Consider the following 16,670-nt stretch of genomic DNA (forward strand, 5'->3'; position numbering starts at 1 on the left):
ACTCACTGCCAATTTTCACCTACCCCCACCCCCTAACACCTGACCCACATTTCATACTTTTGCAAACAATGCCTAATACGCCAATGGCCCTCAATGAGCCCAAGAGGAACAGAAGTATTTTGTAGCTCTGAGCTGATGCCCTTTTTGCCTCCCTGGCTTCTAGCCTACAAAGGATTGTTCCTCACCTGCTTTGCCCGCTTCCTGGCATCGTCCAGAGCCCGCCCTCTTTCCACTGACCGCTGGACGACCTTCTCCCAGCGTGACTGGACACTGACCAGGAGGTTCTTGATCAAGACCACATCCTGCTTCTGGCTGAGAAACTTCAGCTGGTTTCCACTTTGGTCTAGGCCAATTATCTGGTCCCGGTGGGCGTTCACTTCATTGGCAAACACCTGACAAGGAAAAAATGAAAGCTACTCTCCTGGGTCTCTTAGGCACCACATAATGCAGGGAAGGCCATTTGGGATGGAGGTTTTGTTCCAAGGTGAGATGGCACAAAGCTCAACTGTAGTCACTACGGCTGGCAAGGGAGTCCCAAGACTAGGCTGGGGCCTGCCATGGCCACAGATTGACTGGGTAGCCATGAGTGAGCCACATACACACACAGCCTCCAGTTCCCTACCTGCAACAAATGAATAATCTGACCCATCTCACAAGCCCCATCACTTGTTTTAGGGAACTACAGTGGTACCACGGGTTACATACGCTTCAGGTTACATACGCTTCAGGTTACAGACTCCGCTAACCCAGAACTAGTACCTCGGATTAAGAATGTTGCTTCAGGATGAGAACAGAAATCGTGTTTCAGCGGCATGGAGGCAGCAGGAAGCCCCATTAGCTAAAGTGGTGCTTCAGGTTAAGTAACAGTTTCAGGTTAAGAACGGACCTCCGGAAAGAAAATAAGTACTTAACCCGAGGTACCACTGTAGTAAAAGTAAAAGCTTCTCCGTGAGAAAAACCCAACAGCAACAGACTGTGGAATGTAAACACCTGTCTCGTGACAAGCACTTTCGCTGCACAGTGAAGAGAGCAGAAACCAACAGTAGTCAACGAACTTTTACTCAAACTAGACCCCATTGAATTTAATGGCCTTGACTAACTTAGGACCACTAGTTCCAATAGGTGTACTCTGCGTACAAGTTAGTAGAATACAACTGATAGTTATTTTTTATTAACTGATTTTAAGTCACATTTTTAATATTACAGATTATTAATTTGTTAATGCTTCATACTTTATGATTGTGTGTGTACACGTACACACACACACGGCTGTGCTACTGCCACTTGCCAATGCCTCCTTGCTTTAGACATCCTCCCAACCCTCCTATTCATACTGCCTGCCTCGCACCAAAGTTGCTGTTGCAACCTCAGTGGAAGAGGCAAAGAAGAGGGCAGTAGTGGGTGGTAGCAGAGTGGGATGGTTGCTGGGGAGCTGCCCTGCCTTGCCCACTTCTAGGCAGCTCGCCTGGGGTGCCCACCTGCCTCTGTTTCTCTCTTTCCTCCGTTGGTGCTGAAATGGCATCATTGGTGTTAGGCAAGCAGCAGCAAAAGAGCAGGAGTTTTGGGGGAGCTACCCCAGCTTGTCCTGACAGTTCCTCCACGACTTAGCTGGACCATAGAAACTTCCCTCTTCTGCTTCCCTTCTTCTCAACCGCCAATGCCCAGCAGCTCTCGGAAATCTGCCATCATGCTGTAGGTCACAGTGCCACCTACTGGCAGCCAAGCAAACTGCAGCATGATGACAGCCTTTGCTCTTTATTATATGTTAATATCTATCTATCTTGCAGTTTCAAAAACTTGGTTATTTGAAAACACCTATGATGGAATATTTCCCTGATTTAATTTTAAAGTCTTTCCTTATTTGACTGCTATACCTAGGCATTGTTTATTGTTGTTCTTGTGGAAGTGCTTATTGTCTATTCTTGCTGTGGACAGAAGATATTATCTAGCTCTTATTTTATTTCTCAAGTTTCGAGCATTTGTGACTATGATACAATTATAGAACCTTAATTGAATTCTCTCAATACTCCACAGCTATTTTAAATAATTAAGTTTTTCTCTACCTTTTGGCAGCTTCACTATTCAAGTCAGATAGCTCCCCCCAGCCTCCCTCAATGCACACATGCACACCCAGGTGAGCATCATTACCTTGTGATCTTCTATCTGTGAGAGCACTGTGTTGAACATGAGGCTGGGTGGAGGAGCAACATTCAAGCTCTGCTCTGCAAGGGTGAGCCAGTTGATGAAATCTTGTAGGGAATTTTGGAACTCGGTTGCCAAGCTGAGGGCCTCTTCCAACTTGGACTGAGTTTTAAAAGAAGGGGGAGGAAAAGCAGCAGAATGAGCACAAAAGGCAGAAAGAAAGGAGCACCAGCCAAAGTTCACAAATGCTGGCTTCTGAGACAAAGACCACAATTGTGTAATAAATGAGAGACTCCTTCTAGGCTGGACCTTCTCAGTCCAACCGATGAACGTGACTTGCATATTAACAGGTCACATTTCAAATGTTGATAACTCTTCCCCTTCATCCAAGCCATTCTGGAACCAGGTTCTCTTCCAACAAAAAGCATCAGAACAAGAAGAGACCACATAGTGGGGGGGGGGGAGCAGCCAATGTGGTAACCTCTGGATGCTGCTGCACCACAGTGTCCATCATCCTTGACCATTGACCATGCTGGCTGGGGCTCATGGGGGCTGGGAGTCCGAGAACAGCCGGAAGGCACCTGCTCTATGGGACCATCACAATTTACCAATAATGGAATTGTGAAACAGCTGGATTAAAACCAAAGCAAGGTTCTCTCTTCACTCCCTTTTCAAACACACACCTCTTTAATACCACTTCAAGTCCCAAGAGTTCCTCTGTATGAAGCTCCACGTGCGCAGAGCCTCGCTTTCCTGCGCAAGCTAGGGATTGTGTGGAATTCACACAAGAGTCCCCTGCTCTGCACCATGCAAATGCGAGTACAGTGATTTGGTGATGGGTACACCCCCACCCCTCCTAGCACATTACCTTTCTCTCCTCCATCTTCATACTGACGAGGCCCCACTTCTGCTCCAAGAGAGCCACACTTTGCTCTGTCTTTGATCCAGACCCAGAATCATCACGGCTCAGGAGCATCAGCCTCCCTTTAGCCAGGAGCTGGCTGTAGACCTCCTCATTGGCTTTGAACTGGGCATAGAGCTCCTGCACAACACAGAGGCATCGTAAACAAGGGATGCTTTGCAGGACAAATTTTCCTGACATGGGGGTTCACATGGCATAGGCAAGACCTAATAGCACAGTTGTGTGTGAAGATTGCTTCTGCTGTTTGCCAGGTGCACTTGGCTCTGGGGGTTGTCTGCCAAGTCCAGCTTCCCAGGGCCAACGCTTCATGTTACTCTAAGCATGTGGTGTGCAGCTACGCCTACAAAATTCACCCTTCCCGTTTGTGGCTTCAAAACTTAGGGGGAAGGTTCCCACTGGTGAATAATCTTTACACCTGACTGTGCACACATTTTTCTCTGTGACAACCTTACGTATAAAAACTTCACATTTGTGGTGGTCCAGGGTTGCTGATGCCAGCTGATAGCTGAGTGACTGCAACAACATGGAACATCCACAAGTACCTTAGGTAGATACAGCTGTGCATTGTAAGCTGGAATGTAGCTAACCAAGCCTTCCCCCCATTCCTTTTTCTCTGGCGCTTTCCCTTTTAGGTATTTCACCTCCCACCTGTGATGCACATTATCCTTCCCTCCCATATTAAGGGGCCATTCATTCCAGGCATCAGTTCGGCGATCACAACTCACCATGTGGGCATTCAGTTGCTCTCGAGCAGTCTCTGGCAGCCCACCTGTCGGTTTGGAGGCAGACAGCTGGTTTTCCATCCTCGTGAGCCAGAGGAGGAAGTCTTCAATTTCACCATGGAAACCTTGAGCCTGCAAGGAAACACAAAGCACATGCTGGACTGAAGAGCACAAGCAATTCACTCTGATGGTTTTGGAAACCTCAGCGGGAGGTACCAGGATTTTTAAAACCAAAAGTACAGAAATACATTTTGGGGTAGTGAAATTAAAAAAGCAAAACCAAAGTGCTAAGCATAAGCTTAGGTTCAAATCCCAGCCTATTTCTAGCCATCCTCTTCTAGTCTAGCTCCCAGAAGTAAGAGAAGCTTTCCCAAAAGACTCTGGCTTAAAGAATGAATCATCTCCAAAGTGAGGAAGCAGCTGAGACAGACACATCTGTACACCCAAAAAAGTCTAGCCATAGAGCAAGTCTTGGTGGGCAATCACCTGAACACACAAAGGGATAAATAAATAACCAGGAGGAGGGGCAGCACACAAAAGCCCCCCCCCCCATCCCCTCCCCCAGGGGCACCAGCTGCTCTTCACAACTCCTTTCACTTGTATATTTAACAAGGGAGTTCTATCCCATCCTTCATTCCCCCCTAAATAGTCAGAATGGTTTACCAAAAACAAAAATAATATAAAAACACAAAGATTCAGTTATTCTTATAGGGAGAACTTCAATTTGTGATAAGGTCTGAAGTGGTTTGTTTTTTAAAGAATTGGTAATTAACTTGCTTAGAAACCCCCTGCAATTGGAAGCCTTCCTTTTTGTAGGGAGACAAACACTCCTAGAAACCCTCCAGAGCTTGGTGCTCATTGTGGGACGTGCCCCCACCTTCCCCACTCTCATCTCAACCTTCTGTGTGTTCAGGTGCATGCCTGAATGTGGCTCCTTTGAAATGTTGGGCGAGGAATGCAAGGAACGAGAGGGCTCTGAAGAGCACCCACTGCCCGCCTAACTAAATCTCTTCCCAGCTGACCTGCTGAAGGGTCATCTGCAGCTGCTGTTCTCGCTCCTCTGTCTTCTGCAGCACCGACTCCCAGCATGAATTCATTGTCTCCAGGCGGTTCCGGAGACTGCTAGCATCATCCCCTGCGCTGGATTCCAAGAGCTCATTGCCAGCCTTGTTCACTGTCTCCACTGTGGACTGATGGGCCAGCACATCATTCTTCAGCACCTAGTGTGGTGTTGCAGGTAGAGAAGAGAAAATGCTTTAGGACCCTTGCAAGCCTCTGTGGCACTAGCAAAGGATGGTGGTGATAGATGGTGGACCCAAGTTTAGCCCCTGTCAATCAGCATGGCTGGAGTCTCCTGCATTTTGGTTTTGGTGTACAAACTCAGGAAGCAAAGCACATGAGACGAGGCTTCCTGGATATTCTCACAAAACACTCTCAGCATCAGCAGCAAGTTACTGGCAATAACTGACCAAATGTGGCCTGGCAAGCCCAAGCAAACACCCCCAGCTAGAGGAAAGGCTGTGGCTCAGTGGCAAGGCACCTGCTTTGCATGCACCCAGTGCCAGGCTGGATCTCTGGTATCACAGTGCCAGGCTGGATCTGGTAGGGCTGGCAAAGACACTTTCTGACATCCTGGAGAACTGCTGCCAGTCAGGGTAGACAATGCTGAGTGAGATAAACCAATTGTCATGAGTCCCATGGAGACATCTTGGCAGAGTTGGTTGGCATGGGATGGCAGTGTGGACCCTGATTCTGGGGAGTGGCTCAGTGGGCCAGAAAGTGGGTTGTTGGGAGAAAGATCCATCTCTTTTGGAATAACTGCTCTGAGAGCCAGCATTGTGTCCGTAAGTGGGAGCCAGGACACCAAGGGTCTCCCTCACTGTAAAGCAGCTTCCAGTGTCATCCGTTGATGCTGTTCTCATAATATTCCCAGCCCTTCCCTCAAAGCAAGCCTCCGATTGAGCTATAATGGCACAGCTGCAGGGACAGCCCAGAAAGATGAAGATTCCTGGGGCGGGACACGGAGGAGGGGGCACTTTTGTCATCCAAAAGCTCTGCAGTGGCCCAATGGCAAAAGGACAGAAAGGAGCTGACTTAACCAGATCTTTGGCCCATGCAGCCACACACTGCATTTAGCAGCAGCTCTCTAAGGTCTCAAGGAAATTTTGTGAGCCCAGTCACTAGAGATGGGCCAGGACCTTAACCTGAGAACAGACACATTCTGCTGCCAAGCTAGACTCCTCTCATTGAAGGACAGAAACAGGGACCTCTTTGCAAAAAGCAATCTGCAAGTATTACTACTACTACTACTACTACTACTACTACTACTACAAAATTTGTATACCGTCCTTCATCCATAGATTTCAGGGTGGTTCACAATATAAAACCCCTTCCCTCATACTTACATGGTGCTTAGCTAATTCCACCTCAATGACTTTTGGGTCGCCATTGATGGGCCTCTGGGCATCCAGCAGCTCTTCGGTGTGGGTCAGCCAGGCCATCAGCTCAGCCAGCGCATGTTGGAACTGGCCAAGGGCCAAGAGGGCACCTTCTAGCTTGTGCTGTTTGTAGACAAGGTGAGAAGAGGAATTTCTTTTAAGAAAACAAGGTTAGGTGTGTGTATATTTGTTTTATAGGATTTTTAAAATCCCGTTTTTCTATGCACCAAGGAGGAGCACTTAAGGTTGCAGTACTTTAAAAATAGTGCAAAGTATACCAAAAACAGGCAAATAAAAATAAAACAGGGAGACAGAAGGCAAGCAAAACATTGTCTTAAGCAAGAAAAAACGTGTTTAATAGATGACAAAAGACCATCAGCACAGAAACTGCACAAATCTCTAGCACTCCAGTTGGCAATGGGACACGCAGTGGAGGGCCTGGCCAGGCCCAAGGAGGAAGCAGCAGTGCCAGCCCTCAAGGTAACCTGGTTTGAGACCCTTTGGGGCTTCAAAGGGTGATAAGCAGCCCCTTTAATTGAACCTACGCCATCTTCAGATGGAGCAAGAGCTTTAAAGGCTTTACCCACACCTCAGGCCCTGGCAGTTCACCCACCATACCTGTCGATGGGCTATTTTCTCATTCAGGTTTTCCCACAGATGCTTCAGCTCCGTCAGAGGCTCCCGGATGATGTCTCGGTCTGTCTCATCCATGGCTTTTTTGAGCATGAGCCCTCCCTGGTGATTCAGTTTCTCCATCTCGATCTGCTGCTGGTAAACTTCCATTTTAAATTCCTGCCAAGAAGGAGAAAGCAGGGAGTTTCACGCTCAGGACTGTGACTGATGATTTATTTAAAGAATTTATAAACCGCCCACCATTTGAAAATACCACAGTGCACAAACACACGCACCTTCATCTCGTTCAGCTGCTCTTTGACGGTGTTGAGATCCGTCCCCACAGGGGGCATGTTGCAGAGTTTGATCACTGTGTTGTCCAGCCAGTCAAACATGGCCTGAAAAGGGAGCAGGCCCACAAATGAAGGGAGACCCAGCCAGCTACCACCCAGAGGCGCAGCGTTGTGGCCTCCATGAAAAGAGTCAGCACCCAGTTCATAACCCTTTCCCTCAGCCTCTCCTCTTTCTCACAGGCTCAACTACTCCTCTGAGATGCCTGGCCCTTAATACAAAACAACCCTGCCGGGTCAGACCAAAGATCCATATCCAGCCTGGCATCCTGTTCCTAACAGTGGAAAGCTGACAGGCAAGGTTCGGATCATCCCCTGCTGCTTCTCCCCAGGATCAGCCACTCTAAGGTAGACTGCCCTTATACACAGAGGCTCCATTTACAATTATTATAATAGAATCAGGCCTAAATTACCGTATTTTTCGCTCTATAAGACGCACCAGACCACAAGACGCACCTAGTTTTTGGAGGAGGAAAACAAGGAAAAAAATATTCTGAATCTCAGAAGCCAGAAAAGCAAGAGGGATCGCTGCGCAGTGAAAGCAGCAATCCCTCTTGCTGTTCTGGCTTCTGGGATAGCTGAGCAGCCTGCATTCGCTCCATAAGACGCACACACATCTCCCATTACTTTTTAGGAGGAAAAAAGTGAGTCTTATAGAGCAAAAAATACGGTACATGAAGCAAGGTCTTTTCTGTAGTGGTGCCTGGTTGTGAAACTCTCTCACCTCAGGTGTGCAGATTGCTACAACTTTGCTGGGATTCCACTACCAGGTTGAAACATACCTGCTCTCTCTCTGGCCTTTGGAAGAATTTAGCTAGTCTGTCCAAGGTCTAAGTACAATTCTGAGATGCTGTCATTTTTGACTAATAATTCATAACTGGTTTCAACAGCAGTTATGTTCCTATTGTTTTACTGATGTCTTCACCAACCTGGTGCCCTCTAGATGTTTTGAACAATAACTCCCAATAACTCTCAATCAGTGCCAATGGGAGCTGGAGGGCACCAGGTTTGCAAAGACTGGTGTATAAGAACCTTTAATCAATAAACTAAAATGACACTGGCCCTCCCACCCTCCAAGAATCTGGTGTTCCTCCGACTACTCTGTGATGTTTATGCATTAAGCCTGGCACTACAATGAAAGATGCTCAGAATTAAGAGCCAGAATCCATTTCAGGCAGTAGCTAGACATGATCCCTGCTTTCCTTAGGAAGCACCATGGCTCAGTGGCAGAGCAGCTGCTTTTCATGCAGAAGGACCCTGGCTCAATCCCTGGCGGCATCTCCAGGTAGGGTTGGGAGGGCCTTCCTGCTTGAAATCCTAGAGAGCCAGTGTGGATGGACCAATGGTCTGGTAAAGCATCTCCCTTGCCTCTGCGCCTTCCCCACCCCTGCACATCACCTCCACCTCCACCCGTTGTCACCTGCAGCGTGTCCTGGTACTGCACTGCTGACTGCATGGCCTCCTCCAGCCGCTCCAGCCGCTCCTTCCAGGTTTTGTTCAGGTTCTCCCAGGCACCGTTCATCTGCAAAAGCAAGGAGAGATCATTGGGGGCTGAGCGTCTTGTCAGTGTGGGAGCCAGTTAGGCAGCACCGTGCGCAGGGTTGGATTCAGACAGGGGTGCCCCAGGCACCAAGCCCTGGTCAGCCCTGGAGCTCATCGCATGTGCCTTTCTTTATTCAACTGACTCTCATGCCTGCCAAGTGGCAGCCCAGACTATTGCCTGCTTTTCAGGAATCTGTAAAGGAATCTTTTTTTCGGGGGGGGGGGAGAGTGCCCTGGGCTACCTGTCCCCTGCCTGCTCTAATATCCCATTTGCAGCACAGGTGAGCTAAGCTGGAGAACACACTTGCTAAGTATGGGTGGTGTATTGATGCCCCCGATTCACTTTGCAGGATCCCTGCCTTCCTGGCCTCCCAATCTGACAACAAAGTGAGAGCAGCAGCAAAGTTCCACTGCAGACATGTCTCTTCATCAGACTGAGGAACTTTCAGCAGTCCTCTGTGCCATAGGCTGGTTTCTACACACACTCACATGCCCCTCTCTATCCTCCATCCAGGCAAACAAGAGGCATGATCAGGGTTCAAGGACATGCCTCTAGCAAGGCAGCAGCACTCAAGGAGGGTGTGACACCAGGCTGGTGAGAGGATGTGTGACTGAGGAAGGGTGTGTGACTTGGGGAGAGGTCCAACGGTCAGAGAGAGAGAGAGGCCCAGGGGCCACAATCTACCCACCTCATCTATGCTTTTCTTCACTTCTGGTTTTTCTGTCTCACCGCAGGCAAAGATCAGGTCAGTCCCAAGAATCCGGATGAACTCCAGTTCTTCATGCAAACTGTCCGTTTCCTCCTTGATTGTCTGCAGGATTAAGGTCACCACAGTGGTTGATGTTTTATTAGCAAGCACTGCTCCAAAATGGCATCTGGGTTGCCAGAGTGACTCACAACACACATTTATAAGCCATCTTGTTTATTAAATTGCGCTTCTAATCAGAGATTAAATTTCTAAAGAAAAAAGGCAGGAAGCTCAGGCAGCAGCACACGTACCTTGCTATAACAATATGCAAGGCAGTTGCCAAAGCTGCTAAATGCAGAGATTTTAAAGACCGAACAGCACAAATCTGTTCTGCTTTAAAATAGGATTATTTGAATCATTTTCACCTTGGGAGGCTTTCTATTTATTATAGGTGAGCGTATTATTCCATGCCTTGCGCAGCAGGCCATTCCGTTTGCTTACTGCAGAAATGCTTGCCTTTGCCATCCTTACCTCTGCTGCTTCAACCTGCTGTTTGATGATGGATGGGTCAATCCCCGGACTCTCCAAGTCATGGACAATGTCCTGTGTGTCTCGGATGGTGGTCAGGAGGGCAGCCATGTCATACCAAAATTTCTCTGCCAGTTCTAAGACATCCAGGAATTTAATTTCACGTTCCTCGGCCCGGGCTTTGATGTCTTCCCAGAAAAACACCATTTGGTCTAATTTATCCTGGATTTCTGAAATGGAGGAAACATCACAAACCAAAATAATGAGAATCTCTTTCAGTCAGGGGTGGAAATCCTTCTAATACCACAGAACACATGGACTATAAGAATTAGCATGACAAAAAACTGAAAGGAGTGATGACAGTTCGAATCCCCCTGACCTTTGGCTGCCAGGTCCTTGTCTGCACCTTGCGACCGTCCAATCAGCTCCTCCCCGCGGCGTTTCAAGGCCTCAAAGGACGGCTGCAGCTTCTCCAGCTCCATGGTGGCATTTTTGTTGTCGCCAATGCACTCTCGGATCTTCTCAACCTCAGCTGGGATCAGTGGAGGCATTCGCAGGCGGGAGGAGAGGGACTCCAGAGTCTCCAGCATGGGCTCAATCTTGTCATGGAACTGAGCAGGAAGAAGGAGGAGGCTTAGCAAGGGCACGACTGAGAAGCTGCACTGAACAGCCACAGGAATCTACAGGCCCTTCAAAAAGGAGCAGCAGAAGCAGCGCCTGTTGCAATCAGCACAGGCTTCTAGCTCAACACTCTTATGTATGGTTAGATGCATAGTTTATCTGCTGTGTTGTTATTATTATTTTTTAATTTTTTAATTGAATGTTATGGTTTTGATAGACTTGTCTGTAACCCACCCTGTGATCTGCAGATAAAGGGATGTACAGAAATTGACTGAATAGGTAAAGAAATGCATGTCAATTTCATCCCAGAGGTGGCTTCCTGTTTCCCTTCCCACCACAAAAGGTTGCTGTCATGCCCCTCACTGAACAAAAGCAACATCTATATAGGTTTAAAAGTTTGGTCAGTAAGGCAATTTGTGTGGGTGTGATTTTGGCGGCAGATGGATTCCTGGTTCATAATCCAGAAAGCTTTCAGAATAATGTCTTCCCCTGGAAGGAATCTGTCTGGATACTGGAATACCACCCACTCCCAAAAATGACATGCACAGGGATCTTAAGATGTGAGTCATCTTACTCAGCCCTAACTGAAGTTGTTTTTACAGAAACCAAATCCACTCTGAGCAAAAAGATAGGCAATCCTCTGACATCACAATCCAACTGGCACAATCCTGCACAGCTTCAAGAGCCTTCTCCATTCATGTTGACTGCAGTGGTGATGAGTGAAAGCCAGCCAAACGATTCCCAAAGTAAATGCCATCTCAGACTCAGCAGATAAGCCACTATACCCTCAAGCTGCGCCCCCTCTCCATCCAGCAATATGGGCATAAAACTGGCCTGCCTCACAAGGCTGTTGTAATTTAGAGATAATGTATGTAGAATGCTCTGAACCCTTCAAAGAAGTGCTAAGAGTCACCATAATCAGATGCATGAAATACCAGTGTGCATACATAGAACAACCTCCCCCAACCTGGTGCCCTCTAGTGCAACTCCTACCAGCTCCAGCCAGCACAACCTCCTCATTCCATGTCACAAACTGTTTTTGACATTCCCCATGGTTGCAAAAGCAGCTAGTCATGGGGCATGGCTGAGAAGCTGCTGTCTGAGAACCAGGAGTGAATCACACAGTCCTTTGGATCCTGTCCATTAGCTGCATCATTCCCTCTTCAAAAACAGCTCCTCAAAGAGCAATCCGTAATTAGCTTAGATGAATTTGCAGCGATGGGCATGTTGCGGGGGTGCTCCTCCTGAGAACACACAGATAGGGAAAGGGAGGGAGGTCCAACTACAGAGCTACAGGGATTCTGCTTCAACCGAACAGCAGCTGAAAGGCATAAGGCCAAGAGCAATCCTTTGTCAGTTGCCACCCCTTCTGAAGCCTAATGCTTTCAATACCCCACTGGCTTTTCTGCCTGGATCAAAGGGGGGGGGGAGTCCATTCCTAATTGAGCCAACCGTTTAACTTTTTGATGTACTTTGAAAAGAGTTCACACCAAGGAATTTAAATACTATTGCACCTGGGAGGTTTTTAAGCTTTACAAAAAAAGGGAGGGTGTTTTGTGCTTCAAAAACCCAACAATACTTCCAGACGACAATCGATACATGCAAAAAACCACTTTGCAAAGAAGGGGAGCGAAATTGCTAGCCAATGCAAACACCATCGTTTCTGGTAAGTCAGAGGGGAGAAGGATTGCAATGTGATGAAGAGGAGGGATTCTTACCTCTCCAATCTGTCATGGTGTGGTGCAGTCAACACAACAATGAAATGTGAAGAGCACGCAGGGAAGACGGGAACAGGCACCGAAACACACAACAGGGAACAAAATCCACAATGGGAGGGGAGATGAGAAGGAAATGGAGGAGGAGGAGGAAAAACAACTCAGAGTTAATATATGAGCAAAAACCGGAACGTGGGGGGAAATAAAAATGTATTGTTTTATTCAATATATTAAACAGATGAAACACAGAACAAAACCTAGGCTAGGGTACCATAGATTAACAGTGGTTAAAGTTTTACCAACTAACTTCCAAATAGCATGCAAGACAATTGCATGGGGTGGGGGAGAGTCTGAAATGAGGTGATAAGAACAATCTGTATGATTCCTGGCTTAAGCTCAAAATCACGACACAGAAAAGGAAATTAGCAATAGCAAAGGGATTTGTGCCTAACAAAAATCCTTTGCCAAACTTAAATGTAGTTTCCCCTTGCACTGATCTCATCCCCACCCAGCCCTGCTCTAATCGGGTGAGAAAACGGGTTCACTCCCCTAAGCAAAGGAACTCACTGCCTCCTATGTCATGGGCGAACCCAGCCCCTGCCCAGCAGTTATTCGCTTCAGCAAAGGACCTAAAGAAATATTTTGTCCCAGGCTATTAGCGGAGTTGAGGGAGGGGGAGGGTTGTTGGGGATCCTGGAACAGGAGGAAGAAGTTGTGATTCTGTGATCTAGTTGAGATTCCTGCATTGCAGGGGGTTGGACTAGATGACCATCAGAGTTCCTTCCAATTCTATGATTCAACAACCCCTGCCAGTCAGTGTAGACCATACTGAGCTAGCTTGACTAAGGCAGCTTCTTATGTCGGGCGGAGGAGTTGGTAAGTCTAATGCATTTGTGGGGACTGTGATCTTTCAAAAAGCTGAGGGGGTGGCAGCTAAGTATATCCCCTTCCTCTTCTACAGCGAGGGCAGATTGCAAACAATCTCCACCTAAGCCCCCCATATGATACCCACAGACTGCACTGAATCATTGAAGGATGGAGCCAGGGAATCACAAACCTGGGTTGACTGTGAGACAGCCTCATCCATCGCCAGAGCCCGTTGGCGGACATCCTCCTTGATGCGGGAGTACATGGCTTCTGCCGTCAAGTATTTCTCCTTTACCATCTCTCCTTCTTCTGGGTTCAGCTCACTCAGCTGTGGCCCGATTTTCAGCAGCTTATCAATATGGGGTTTGTGTTCCGCAATCAACTCTCTCAGTTGCTGCAAAGCGAAGAATTGCAATGAGACTCAAAGATGATACCTCCTTGCTTTATGCATTTCACTACACTGTGATCCCAGGTTCACAAATCAAACAAAAGAGCAGATTCTGCAATTAAACCAACTGCGTTTATTGGCTCCAAAAAGCTAAAGAACTTGTGTTTGCTCAGCATCATGTGATAAGATGCAGAGACCATATTAACCTCGAGCTGTAATGCTCAAAGCCAGCCTGGTGCCCTCCAGAGGTGTTGGACTACAATTCTCATCTCCTTCAGCCAGCAGACTGTGCTAGCTGGCATTGGTGGGAATTGTACTTCAAAATATACTGAATATATACTAAAATAAAGTGTGGAAACACTGGGTGGAATTCAAGGTCGCACTAATGCAATCATTCCGTCAGCGCACGCATTTCTGCTAGCCAGATGGAGCTATCTCCCCTCTCCCCTCCCCCACCCCCAGTGCTGCTCTGGGTTTCTCCCCAAAACTCCAGAGTGGAATTGGGAGAAGCATAGGGTGCAGAGAGCAGTCTCACTGTGCTAGTGGGAGTCCTTGTGCTGGCTTCTGCTACTGCACTAGGTTAGCTGAATCCGTCCCAGACTGAATTCATAATCTGCATTGCAGAGATCTTTTATCACTACATGATTCAGTAACTACTTCTACCGTTTTCAGCAATAAGATGAGGGCATTGTGATGCCCTCTCTCTGCTGCCTTGGGTAATCCAAAGGGGATCCAAAGAGAGTTACGAGGGCAAATTTAACTGTCTTTCCAAAATTCCAACAGGGCTTTGGGATACAAAACCCTCACCCTCCTACCCAACCAATCACTAACTCCAGTCTTTCCCCTCCTTCCATTCCCTAACCCACTTGCTTCTCTAGTTGACTGCTGCCCAGTTTCCACATGTTCTGCTCACCAACCTCCCTCAGCTTGCAAATGTCCGCTTGCAAACAACCTCTGTCCCTCAGGAAGGGCCCCTGGCAAAGCTCAGCAACTCTCCTGAAGCCAAATGTTTTCATGGTCCGCACATTTGGGGCTTGCATTATCGCCCGAACACAGAGGGACTTTTGCTTGCTTCTCACAATCAGAGTTCTAAAGGTCTATACTTTTTTTAAGCCACACAGATTCATACCATGGGTGTCTGCAGAACTTTTTTTTGAGGGGAAAGTCAATGCAAAGTGGGGAGCAGGCTATTTCCCCCCGCCACAAGCACAAAAGAGAAAACTAAAGCCTGCAAATTTAGCCTCATATCTCAGGTTATACAGGTGTGAGAAACTTAAGTTTTACAAAACTGAAAGCTGGTGGCCTGGGCATTCATGCTTCTCTCTCATGCCCCCACCCCCTTCTTACCCTCATGTCTTCCTGCTGCTGCTTGAGGTGCTCATGGTCAATGGCCAGAGGGGGCAACTGCCCAATCAACACCTGCGTCTCTTCCAGCCAAGGGTTGAGCTCTTCGTAGGTCTCCCAGAACTGGTTGACTAAGACCTGGGCACGCTCCAAGCGGGCGTAGCGCTCTGAATTGAGGTGGCTGATGTCATCGTACTGCTTCAGAAGACACTCCGTCTTCTCCTGCAGGAAGAGTAAGATGTGAAGCTCAGGGAGGACGTGCAAGGATTAAGAGGCCTAGGAGATGTCGGGTGACGGTTTTCATGACCCAGGTCAGCAGGTCTGCTCCATTCTGTATTCATTTTCTTATATGACTGGATTATGTTCCAGCCTGTTTTCCTAAATAAATCTCCCCACACTGCCTCTTGGGCCCTTCACATAGCTCTTGCCACTAGCCAACAGGCACACATCATTTGGTACTCTGAATTTTGGATATAATATACTTTAAGAGGAGGGGAAATGGTCTATCTGAGTCAAAGAACAAAAGCAGATGCACGGAATACCAACTTGATTCTTTTTATTTATTAGTTTTATATCTCACATTTCCTTCAAGGAGCTCAAAGGGGTGTATATGGCTCTCTGCCTCTAATTTATCCTCACAACAATCCTGTGAGGTAGGCTCAAAGATGATGACTGGCCTCAGGTCACCCAGTGAGCTTCCTGGCTCAGATTTGATCCCTGGTCTCCTAGGCCCTAGTCCAATACTCTAACCACTACACCAAATCACCTTTTGCTTTGCGCTAACTAGACATTTCTACCTACTGGCTATAAATGCATAGTGCAACTTCCAATAGCTAAGTACTAGCAAACAAAAAACAAAAAAACTTGGTTAGCCCAGGGGCAGGACCACTGAAAACATGCACCAGTAAAACAGGGCTGGCCCCTGGCTGAGTGTTGCCCTCTGCAGCTTTCTTGTCTCTGACTAGAGCAGCCTTAGTCAACCCAGTGCCCTTTGGATGTTTTGACCTACAACTCCCATCAGCCTCAGCAAGCACTGGGGGCTGCTGGGAGTTGTAGTGCAAAAACAACTGGAGGGCAGCAAGTTGGTGCATGCAGGACAAGAGATTTACCTGCAGTGTGGCTTTCTGTTCCTCCCCACAGGTTCCAAAGATCTCATTCCGCTGGCTGAGCAGCTCGTCCACAGAATCTTTGTGTCGGATGATGTCAATAGAGAAAGCCTGAAAGGTTGAACAAGCACAAAGCCATTTTTGTTAAAAAGAAGTGGGTGATGAGAGACGGCGCAAGCACCCTGCATCCATCCTGCAATGTCATTCTTGGCCTGACTGTAGCCATTGTGCCTACGCTTATCAGGGCCATAGGGTTCAAGTCTGCCTAACTCTAACCATCTAGTATGATTCAAATCAGCCTTTGCCAACCAGGTGCCCCCAGCCAAATGCCTTTGGGGTACAGCTCCCATCATCCTTAACCCTTGGCTGTGCTGACTGATGGGTGTTGTAGTCCAAAACATCCGGAAGGGACCATTGTGGGGAAGGCCAATTTAAATTTCTATCCTACCCATCAATATAGTGGTACCCAAGACAATTAACAACAAATAAGATAAAATACAACTTGAAGAACAAAGCTGTAAAATAAAAAAAAAACTGCAAAAAGCCCACCGCAGACTTGTAAAAAACAGATTAAGGAAACAGCCCGTTAAAAATAATGAGAACAGAATTGGATACAGTCTGTTCTGCTAAGCTGGAGTCCGGATGCCCCCACTTCCCCAACTCCCTTGCCCACAACACCTCATC

The 16,670-nt window shown here is 47.5% G+C and overlaps 1 protein-coding gene across 17 annotated transcripts in view; it reads right to left on the reverse strand.

Annotated features, from left to right (window-relative positions):
• MACF1 (microtubule actin crosslinking factor 1) overlaps positions 1-16,670 on the reverse strand; it is a 302,261-nt gene that overhangs the window by 21,247 nt on the left and 264,344 nt on the right. For all 17 annotated transcript variants that reach the window (XM_079988578.1, XM_079988577.1, XM_079988586.1 and 14 more), the window contains 15 exons: positions 15,990-16,097; positions 14,884-15,102; positions 13,339-13,542; positions 10,325-10,556; positions 9,949-10,175; positions 9,418-9,540; positions 8,607-8,708; positions 7,133-7,234; positions 6,843-7,016; positions 6,192-6,347; positions 4,809-5,006; positions 3,790-3,918; positions 3,011-3,184; positions 2,149-2,304; positions 186-392 (listed from right to left, as the gene is read on the reverse strand). In XM_079988578.1, coding sequence (XP_079844704.1) covers positions 186-392; positions 2,149-2,304; positions 3,011-3,184; positions 3,790-3,918; positions 4,809-5,006; positions 6,192-6,347; positions 6,843-7,016; positions 7,133-7,234; positions 8,607-8,708; positions 9,418-9,540; positions 9,949-10,175; positions 10,325-10,556; positions 13,339-13,542; positions 14,884-15,102; positions 15,990-16,097 — 2,511 coding nt within the window. The remainder of the gene's footprint in view (positions 1-185; positions 393-2,148; positions 2,305-3,010; positions 3,185-3,789; positions 3,919-4,808; positions 5,007-6,191; positions 6,348-6,842; positions 7,017-7,132; positions 7,235-8,606; positions 8,709-9,417; positions 9,541-9,948; positions 10,176-10,324; positions 10,557-13,338; positions 13,543-14,883; positions 15,103-15,989; positions 16,098-16,670) is intronic.

Source organism: Podarcis cretensis (assembly GCF_951804945.1).
Source record: "Podarcis cretensis genome assembly, chromosome: 8".
Lineage (NCBI taxonomy): Eukaryota > Metazoa > Chordata > Lepidosauria > Squamata > Lacertidae > Podarcis > Podarcis cretensis.